Below are 10,642 nucleotides of genomic sequence, written 5' to 3' on the forward strand. Positions count from 1 at the left end.
CAGCATATAACAAAACAGTCAACAAGCTAAACACATAGCGGCCATGCCATCCCAGGCGCTTTACTAGGCCTTGGGTTCGTGGTCTACACCGTGAGGATGACTCAAGCATCCGTGAAGGGTCTCACCCTAGCGCCTTGTACCCTGCGTGCTCAACGCTGCTCTCGGCCCATTTCCATACTCGGCCTTTCACTCCTCGTTCTTAATGCCATTCCCAGCCCCTTGCCATACCCAGCTTCCTGTCGTTCTCGGCCTTCGTCGTTCCCAGCCTTCGTCGTTCATTCACAAGTGTGCAATACATAGCATATAATCAAGAAATACTTAAACAAATATAAAACATAAATAATAGGGCTACGCCTTTCAATTCAATCACATAGGGCCATGCCCTGCAATACAAACTATAGGGCCATGCCCTGCTCTACAGGTACAACAGTTTTCTTACCTTTGTCCCAAGCTTCCTGAGCATCGAAATCCCGAGCACAGTCCTCTAACCCGAGCCTCGCTGAAAACCTAGTCACAACGCATCAACAAAATCCATCCATCAAGCTCTAATCCATTAAATAACTTTGGGATATAATTCTAGTCTCTAAGACCTTGAATTCAATCAATCCGAGTGATAAAATTCATCCCGCGCCTTAACTTTTGGGTTCCCAAGCCAAAAACCTACAAACGGCCAATAAATTGAATTAAGGTTGTGGCCCAACCCCTTAAGGGCCACGGCGCGCCCCAAAACAGAGGCAAAATGCCTCTCTGCTGGGAGACACGGGTCGTGACATGCGCTTCCAAGGGCCGCGGCGCGCCTCAAGAACAGAGGCCTCCTCAGACCTTCGCGCACACACGGGTCGCGGCATACCCAGCCTTGGGTCGCGGCTCGAGCCTCCGAACCCAGAAAACCTCCATTTTTCTCAAGTTTTCCTCAAGCCTAAACCTCTTAAATCAACCCAATTCAAGGACTATACCCAAAATAACATCCTAACCATTTCATAAACAACCCCAAGACTTCTCCAAATAACTAAGAGAAATTCACAATTCAGCTCACATGCATAATACTTCCAGCAAAATTCAACAAAGAGAACTAAGTTTAAAAAGCTTACCCTTGAGCTTACTAAGTCTCTGAATTAATTCCCAAAGTTCCAAACTACTATCCTTCCAAACTCTAGCCTTGAATTCCTCCCTTGATCCCAAAGAAATGCAGCTCTTCTTCTTCTTCTTTTCTTATCCTTGCTTTTGGTTTCCTCTAAAGCTTCCAAAATATTCAAGTGAATGCCAAAGTGTGAGTAACGTGAAAGACTTCTCTTCAGCCAAGTCTATCCACTCTTAAGGCCAAATTACCACTTTGCCCCTTCTTCTAATAAAACTCATATACTAACCTCAAGGGAAATTCTGTCATTTGTCATATCCCACTAACTCCTTGAGTATTCTCATAAATCTCTATTTAACCCCGACATGTCCAAAACATTACCAAACTAATACCTGTTACTCAATAAATTCCAAACACATATAATATCCCCAAAATACCCCTAGGCTCCTCCCAAGCCGGGTATTTGACTCAGTTGTAACTTTCCACCAAAATCGCTCCCCAAGACTGTCTCGGTTCGTGCATCACAAATATATCACCACTCACACATGGTGTCGACCACAATATACACAAATATTGCATTTATGCCCTCAACGGGCTAAAATTACAAATATGCCTCTAACAACCGAATGGGGCCCACATGCATATTTAATCTACCTAAACATGCATTTCTAATCACATACTCATCAAATTCACATATTAACATAATAAATCACTTATTGCCCTCCAAGCACGCTAATCAAGGCCCTAAGCCCTATTAGCAAATTTGACACTCTACAGATATCTTCTCCATCCTCTTCACAACTCATTTATCACTGCTCTTGATAATAAAAATCTGATTTTTTTTATGTTTTGTTTTATTTATAATTCATGGTAGATTAAAAACCCTAAAATTTTAATTTAATATAGGTGTTTAGAGGAAAATTTAATTCTATAGTTTATACCAATTGATGTTGCTAGGTATTTTAATAAATATTTGTAATGTGATTTGTTAATGTTGTGTATGATTTATTTTGATTTTCACTTTAATTGTTGTATTTTTTTCATGTTAAAAATATTTTAACAGGTTTGAGTAATCGTGTTTTTTTAGATGAAAAAATCATCTAAAATCGACACATTCTTCAAAATGAAGAATGTTGAAGTTCCAATATCTAATGAGTCATCAAATCCACCAATAGATATTGACAATTTGCATTCTGAAAATTGTGATGCAAAATGTGCAAAGTTGAAATCGGAGAAGGGTTTGATATCAACTCCTTAGAGCGTGATCCAGGATTAAGACCACAAATATGGGAGTATCCAATTGATATGCGTGATGAAGTTCGTAGAGCTTATATTAAAGTTGTTCCATACCAGTTTATACTTTCTAAGTATACTAGATCTGGGAAAAATCATTCACGTAGATTTCAGTCATCATGGTTTAAGTTATTTCCTTCTTGGTTGGAATATTCTCCTAGTAAAGAATGTTGCATTTTGTCTACCATGTTTTGTATTCAATAGGAAAGATGGACCTCGTGGATTTGATGCATTTACTATTAATGGATTTTGATCATGGAAAAAAGTAAGGAATGGAATTAGATGTGCATGTTTAGCACATATCTAAAAAGATCTCACTTTACCTCATAGAATTGCTGGGAAAGTGTGCGCAAATCTCATGAACCAACCAGAACATATTGCAAGAAAGTTTGCAAACTTCACTTCTCAAGAAATTCCTGAAAATAGACTTCGCTTGAAAGTTTCAATTGAGTCAATTAGGTGGCTTTCATTTCAAGGTTGTTCTTTAGAGGTCGTGATGATTCCAAAACATCAAACAATTGTGGAAACTTTTTAGAATTAAGTTTCATAGCTTCTTATAATGATAATGTAGTAGAAGTTTTAAATAAAGTCCACGAAATGCCACATATACATCATCAACAATGCAAAAACAAATTTCACATATTTTGGCATCTAAAGTGAAGAGCGCAATTCGTGAAGAAATCGGTGATGCAAAATTTTGTATAATAGTTTATGAGGCACGAGATGAATCTAAAAAGGAACAGATGTCAATTGCTTTGAGATTTGTTGACAAAGATGGCTATGCGCAACAGCATTCTTTTGGGCTTATTCATGACGAAGACTCTATGGCTTCAACATTGAAACAAGGTGTATTTTCTATCCTCTCTAATCATACATTTGATGTTCAGTCTATCCGAGGACAAGGTTACGATGGTGCAAGTAATATGTATGGACAATGGAATGGCTTACAAGCTTTAATTTCAAGTGAATGTCCTTATGCTTATTATGTTCATTGTTTTGCACATCGTTTGCAATTAGCATTAGTTGGTGTATCCAAGGAAATTATTTATGTCCATCAATTTTTACCAAGTATAACTCTATTGTTAATATTGTTGGTGCATCACGTAAGAATAATAACCAATTAAAAGTTGCTCAAGCTACAAATATTGCTCATTTACTTGAGATTGATGAGCTTGAGAGTGGGAAAGGACTCAATCCAATTGGTTCTTTACAAATGGCAAGTCATACTTGTTGGAGCTCTCACTTGAAGTCTATTTCTATCTTGATAAAAATGTTTAGTGCAACATGTGATGGTTTATTGAATATTATTGAAAATGGCACTACACCTGCTCAACGAGGAGATGCGGATGCAGCTTATGAGGCAGTAACTTCTTTTGAATTTGTTTTCATTTCGCATCTTATGAAAAAAGTTCTAGAGATTTCTAATATGCTTTGTCAAGCTTTGCAACTTCAATCTCAAGATATTTTAAATGCAATGCATATGGTTTCATCTACTAAGATTCTCATTCAAAAACTAAGAGAAGATGGATGGGATGAATTAGTTAACGAGGTGAAATATTTTTGTGAAGCTATTAATATACATGTGCCAAATTTTGATGCTCAATATGTTGGAAGAAGAGGAAAGGCTCGTCGTCAACAAGATGACATTACAGTGAAGCATTATTTCAAAGTTTATATTTTTAATACAGTGATAGACTCTCACTTGCAAGAAATAAACAATAAATTCAATGATGACACTGTGGAATTACTCATTCTTAGTTTAGCTTTAGATCCAATAGAGATGCATGTATCATTCAAAACATATGCAAGTTGGTACCAAAAATTTACCCACAAGACTTTACAGAACATGAGATGATACAACTAAGGATGCAATTTTAACATTTTGATCATGTGTGACAACTTCCTGATTTCGCAACTTTGGTAACTATTTTTGATTTATGTCAATGGATGGTAAAATAAAGAAAGGCAGAAGCCTATCCACTTGTGTATAGAGTGATAAAGGAGGTAACCTCTAGTCTTTTTTGGAATGTCCTTTCATCCCTTATTCATTTTTTTTCCTTTGGATCGTGATCTGATTTGATGATGTTTTGGGAGAGGTTTGAAGATATTGGAGAATAGTGGAGAGGCCTGAAACCCGGGAAGGACATATAACCAAAACCTAGAGCAACTAAGGTAAAACTCTAGTGAACTTTGGTTAATGTTTTGTACAAGCTTAGGAAATCTATTTTCTATGAGTGTGTCATGTGTTATGTTCTTCATTTGGCATGTAATATTGTATCTATGATGTATGTTTTATGCATGCATGGTGGTATGGTTTGTTGCTAGCTTGGAATCCAAAGTTCGACTAAGTTGTACGATATTATGCTTGCTGCCAAAGTTATAGACTTGACTTCCAAAGAGTCAAGCACTGCCATAATGATTTAGTTCATAAAAATAAACTCCATAAATAAATAAAATTCTCACATAAAATATAATATAACTATGAAAGATAAAATCACAAAATATAATGATAAACTCAAAATAATCTATCTCGGAGTTGTTTGAAGCTTCTAAACAATGGAATGAGATGTGTGATTAAACAAGTCTTTGAAACTCACGCAAGTCAAGCAATTCTTGGTGAGTTTCTTAGAGAAAATAAGTGTTCTTAGAAAGCTAGATATATAGAGGTTAAAGAGAGAGTTGAAAAGTGTGATCAATGCTTCACAACTCTAAAAGACCTATTTAATAGTGTAGGTACCATCATTAGGTTCAACTGTAGGATTAGAGCTTTTAAACACATCATTTGGAGCTACAAAAACGTAGTTGAACGGAATAGCTAGGTGACATGTTGCAACATCAAATTTTTTAAAATTGACCTCAATAAACTCCAAATGCGCCCAAAAAATTTTGAGCAAAACTTGTCTAAAGCTTTCTATATTGTTTAGAATCATTTAGAATAAGGTAGCTTTTCCATAGCCAAATTCTTAAAAGATTGTTTCTTCTCCATAATATTGAAACAATTGTTATCCATTAATATATGCATTGATTTATGGGAATTTTACATAATTTAATCCATTATTTTTTATATACAATATTAATACCATAATATATATACTTTTTTTATATATATTATAACCATTTTAAAAATTAATGTACAAGAGTTACCTTTTTTAGTTTTTTTTATTATTTCATCTTTTTAATTAAAATATCACGTTTACTCAAAAATTTAAGGGATTTGACTTTTCATTTACTCTTTTGATTGCAATATTCTTCATTTATGATAGTTTCCTTTTTTGGTCGATTTTGGATAGTTCTCACCTAAAGTCTATTTTCACCACCTTCTTCATCACCAGAAATGGAGAAAGACGACGAGCACAACCCATTCTCTCTTAGTGTTAGAATGACGACTGATGCAGGTAATGTTGGGGGAAAGTGAGATTACACCACCACAATATTAAGAATCTATACGAAATTATCCTTGACAAAGACCAAAGAAAGATTGAGTTAGATGATGCAAACCCTAGTTGTAGCACGATCTTCTTCAATCTTGATGAAACTTCAAAATCCTTTGTTGAACCACCACCTTGAACTTCTTCTTCAATGTAAAACACAATGATCTGCGAAATCTGTACGCAAGTATACGTAGTCATGTCAAGTAATAAAGTCGGTAAGAACAGAGATCGTCCCACAGAGACTATTAACCAATTACCAATAATTGATTTTCAAATTCTATTTGGTGAATTAAAATTTAAATGAATAATAAAAAATTAAAATGAATACTCTAAACTATGAACAAAATTTAAATAACTGTAAGCAAAATAATGAATCAACTAATTAAAAATCAATAATAAAAAGCCTAGAAATTAATTTCATCAACTTTTCATTCTATTAATTTTACTAATCAATTCTAAATTTCTTCTTCCTATTCTAATATCAAGTTAACATGATCGATTCCTATTCTTTCTCAAGATATAAGATCTCAGCCTATATGCAGGTTTTCTACATCTCTATGATAAACTTAAACATATAGAAGGCATTAAGCATGGAAACCTAATTACTACACAAGTCATACAGGTACTTTCGTCCAATATGTAACCTATGTCTATATAATGATAGCATATTCAATTCTGATCTTTCAAAACTATTCTTTGGTGTTAGTATGGCCCGGTTCATCATGGTTGACATATTTCCTTAATATTCTTGAATGTTGTGGAAAACGTCTTGTATTAAGTGATCTAATGAAGTCTTGTCATCATCATAGGGAACAAGCATCCCATTTGGTATTTTTATGATTTCATCTTTTGTGGTGGGTGGCAATCCATTACTTACTGCTAACACATAATTTGAAAACATTGGATCTAATCTTGCTCACATATTTTCAGTTAGTCGAAACTTAGTCAATGTAGGCCACAAGTAAGAATGAACTAGATTGGAATTAACCTGCTCTTGTCTAGTTCCTTTACGGACCACAAGTAATACTTGTCGAAAATCTTCCCCGAAAACAACAACCTTTCCACAGAAGGCTACGTCAGAATCATTGATGTCTCGTAGCATGTTGTCTAATGCCTCTATGTGTTGTTTTCTTGTCATCGATGCCCCCATCCCATATTATTAATTTTGCTGCACGAAGAAGGTTTGCAAGTGCACTTTGTTTGCTCACACAACATGTGGTTTTTCGTCAGTATCAAGTGGAAGCTTAAAGCATGAGTGAGTTGTTCGACCTCCTGGAAGTATAGATGCAGCCACACCTGATGAAGCAGTTACAAGTGCTACCAAGTTTCTTGATCGCACTGCCAGAAGTGCCCTATATAGGAATGTTTTCCCTGTCCCACCTAGGCCATCTACAAAGAATGCAGCATTTTGGTTTGATAAAACTTTTTCCAACACTACATTATACACTTGTTGTTGCTTGCTATTAAGTGATCTTAAAGATGTAATATCTTCTTTTGGAATTTCAACACCCAACTCATCATCGATTTCTCTAGATTGAAATTCATTTCCATTGAAAGAATTGTCTTCATCAAGAAGATGGTAAGAGTGATGTTTTTCCCCATTGATTCAATTGTAGAAGAGATTAACCTTAATACGTGATATCTTGCAGTCAATGTAGAATCTTCTGATGATTTGAAATCAATTGACATATCTTCCTCAAACGTTCCCAAAGTTCTCTTGGATTGGTTGGATTACAATATACCAATATTGTTGCGAACAGTCGCCTCAAACTGGATGGCATTTGATATAAAGATGCCTCATGTAAACAGTCTTCTAAGCTACTGTCTCTTTGTAACAAACCATGCATTGTTGCTGCCTCACGAAATGTGGGGGGGAAAATTCCCTCGACTGTTCTAAGATCTTCAAAGGACAGCGGTCCCCTTACATGGTTTAGCAATATCCGCATAAAATAACACTCACCCTAAAATGGATTTGCTGTAACAATACGACCTATGACTGTTTTCATTTTTCGGGGAGTCCACTCTTTGTGTTGATGGTTCCAAACATAATATTCTGGAATTTTTTTGTACATTAATTTCTTTGCATTTTCATCTACTCAATTTAATGCAAAGAATTGTGTTAGTATAGTTTTTCTAGAACGGTCTAAATTGAGGATGTTAATTAGATCGTCGTTTGCTTGGAAAGTGACCAGGTGTTGATCCTTCAGATGTAAATGCAAACTATACACTGCTGGGGACATCTCATTGATAATAAATCCATATATTCTCCACATTGCTTTTGGGGAAGCAATCCAACGGGTTGACTGGAATTGTTGGATTTCATCAACTTGTTGGTTGTTTGTTTCAGAAACCAGGTTGAAAGTGACACGATCATGACCTTTATAAATGTACTTGTAAAGATATTTCACTGCTTTTATTATAGAACAAATCTCTACATTAATGTGAGAGTCAAATGTTGCAAGGAGATACGGGTTGTATGGAACAACCCAACGATTGTCTAGATTTTGTCCTCGGACCTTCACAGTCATTCCCTTGTTTGAGCGCCTATATATTGGGAAGCAATCGTTTCCAACAGTTGTTGTAGATGCATAATTCTTTGGATAATTACTTTTGCATCCACGATTTCCTTTCATTCAAACATTTGATGGATTCAATACTCCACATGGTCCATGCATCATGTGCTTCACAACAACGTTATGGAGGTGGATATTTGTATTTTTATCAAGTATCTCTGCTGATACGATCTCATCAAAAGATTCTGGTGCATGGAGTTTCCACTCATTTTGTAAGATAATTAAAAAGTGGGCTTGTGGAAGACCCCTTTTTTGGTGCTCAATAACATAGACATATGCTGACACTTTTCCGAATATTTTCCTTTTGAATAATTGGTCCTTTAATTCTTCTAATTTCGCACGAAAGACTCGAACAACCAAATCAGGTCGATTTTGACTCTCCTCGTGTGGACTTAGTTCATTTGTAATTTCTGGCCAGTTTGGATTGCATGTCATCGTTAAGAAAATGTCAAGTTTGCCATAACGTTGAACTAAAGCCATTGCTTCCATATATCTTTTTCTCATGTCTCTTGGACCTCCAATAAAAGAAGATGGGAGTATAATCTGTTTCCCAACATTAGAAGGATTTGTTTCCCCAAGCGTAATTGTATCAACAATACCTTGATACAACTCTGATCGAATATGTTGTTGCTTGCCTCTAAAATAATCTAGTCTTGAGGTCTCGATCTTCACATACATATCTATTGGATTAGCTTATGCAGGATCTTTATTTATTTTCATGTATATCTAATATTAAACAAATTAATACGAGATAGCCTAAAACATATTTCTAAAATTGAATTCAAAGAGAAACAAATAATAGAATACTTACAGTATACGCAGCGGAATGAAACAGTCCTTCCTTTATTTTCTTTAACTCTTGTATCCTCTCTGTCGTAGAGTATTATCAAGAAACTAAATCGATCTTCTATTTTCTTCACAATCTTCCAATGTATCCTTAGAACCACCTAGAATAGTGTGGGAAATTCTCAACAAATGAGATAGATATAGAGAGAAGAAGAGAAAATAACAAAAAGGCTTAAAAAAGGACTTGTGTTTAGAGAGAATCTAAAACTATCAGAAAACTAGAGATTAAACTTATGTTTTGACTTCTCTCTAAGCAGTCCTTTTATAGACTCAATTAGGCCATTTAATTTAATTAAAAAATCAATAAAATAATAGCAATTTTGAAGCCCTAGGTCGAAATTATCATGGGCTTTAGGCCCGTGAAATTTCCCATTTGATTATAAGCACATTGGACTTAAAATAAAGGCATGCATTATTTTCTATCGATTTAATTAATTAAATAATTATTTAAATCCTTTATCAAATTAATTATTTATAATTTGAATCTTGATTTAAACTTATTTATTAATTTAGATACCAATTTATCTTAATTAATAAATCTGTCATAATTTCTCTTTTCTTCTCAAAATTACACAACTCTGTAAAACTATCCAAAATTGACCTGGTCAACTTTGATAATTCTAATTGATGATTAAATCAATTAATTGAGACTATCTAGATGATTTTATGTGGGCCTATGAAATCAAGCTCCAATAAGTTATCATAAATCTAACAAATAAATTTACTAACTTATTAATTCCTCGTGACTCCACTATAGACTCGGAATTGCACTCTTGAATTCATAGAACGCTCTATAACAAATATAGATACGCTATTAATTATTCATTGTTACAACCATAATTGTCACTCAATCCTCTATAGACGGTCTACAATGAGATGGGACTAAAATACCGTTATACCCCTCATTGTATTTTATCCTTAAAACACTTAGTTCCTTGTAAATGATATTTCAGTAAACTAATTTAATTACTGAAATGAGATCTCTATCATTTAACACCTTGAACCAAACTAAAAGGAAACCATCGTTTCACTTCTTCATCAGAAGCTATAGATGTTCATATCTACGATTAACACTCTCACTCAATTATACTACCGAGTTCCCAAGATGTAAGTATGGGCTAGTCCGTAGGGTAAGCTGGTTACGAACAAGTCAAAGAACTCAAATAATACAATCAGTTAGAATACTAACGACTCAGAATTGAGATTGAATTGACCTATGGTCAACTATATGATATGACTAGAATAGATAATAACGGTATGTCTACTTATCTTATCAACTATCAATATCGGTCATGTCCGATATAACAAATACATCTGATCTTATCTACTTTGCTAATGTTCTGGAAAGAACATAACACTGTAATGTGTAAGTAGATCATATCGTAGATTGGCAAGTCAGTGTAAATCCTGTGCACTGACTA

General features: G+C 34.6%; 3 protein-coding genes across 3 annotated transcripts; 1 reads left to right on the forward strand and 2 right to left on the reverse strand.

The window, feature by feature from the left end:
- Nucleotides 1-2,991: 2,991 nt before the first annotated feature.
- On the forward strand, nucleotides 2,992-4,226 carry LOC133796279 (uncharacterized). Its single transcript, XM_062233754.1, has 2 exons — nucleotides 2,992-3,393; nucleotides 3,480-4,226. The coding sequence occupies exons 1-2, from the start codon at nucleotides 2,992-2,994 to the stop codon at nucleotides 4,224-4,226; spliced, it is 1,149 nt and encodes a 382-aa protein (XP_062089738.1).
- A 3,672-nt stretch (nucleotides 4,227-7,898) lies between these two features.
- LOC133796280 (uncharacterized) lies at nucleotides 7,899-8,435 on the reverse strand. The gene has a single exon (XM_062233755.1). It carries the CDS (start codon nucleotides 8,433-8,435, stop codon nucleotides 7,899-7,901), a length of 537 nt encoding a protein of 178 aa, XP_062089739.1.
- Nucleotides 8,436-9,053, reverse strand: LOC133796281 (uncharacterized). Its single transcript, XM_062233756.1, has one exon. The coding sequence runs from the start codon at nucleotides 9,051-9,053 to the stop codon at nucleotides 8,436-8,438; it is 618 nt and encodes a 205-aa protein (XP_062089740.1).
- Between the last annotated feature and the right edge of the window lie 1,589 nt (nucleotides 9,054-10,642).

The sequence above is a fragment of the Humulus lupulus genome, chromosome 8 (assembly GCF_963169125.1).
Source record: "Humulus lupulus chromosome 8, drHumLupu1.1, whole genome shotgun sequence".
In the NCBI taxonomy this organism is placed as follows: domain Eukaryota; kingdom Viridiplantae; phylum Streptophyta; class Magnoliopsida; order Rosales; family Cannabaceae; genus Humulus; species Humulus lupulus.

Excerpts from the sequence above, each read along its gene's own strand:
- LOC133796279 (XM_062233754.1), top strand. The coding sequence starts at position 2,992 with ATGCAAAAACAAATTTCACATATTTTGGCATCTAAAGTGAAGAGCGCA. Across the intron at positions 3,394-3,479 it reads ATCGTTTGCAATTAGCATTA|AATAATAACCAATTAAAAGT; the intron begins GTTGGTGTATCC and ends GCATCACGTAAG.
- LOC133796281 (XM_062233756.1), bottom strand. The coding sequence starts at position 9,053 with ATGTATGTGAAGATCGAGACCTCAAGACTAGATTATTTTAGAGGCAAG.
- LOC133796280 (XM_062233755.1), bottom strand. The coding sequence starts at position 8,435 with ATGAAAGGAAATCGTGGATGCAAAAGTAATTATCCAAAGAATTATGCA.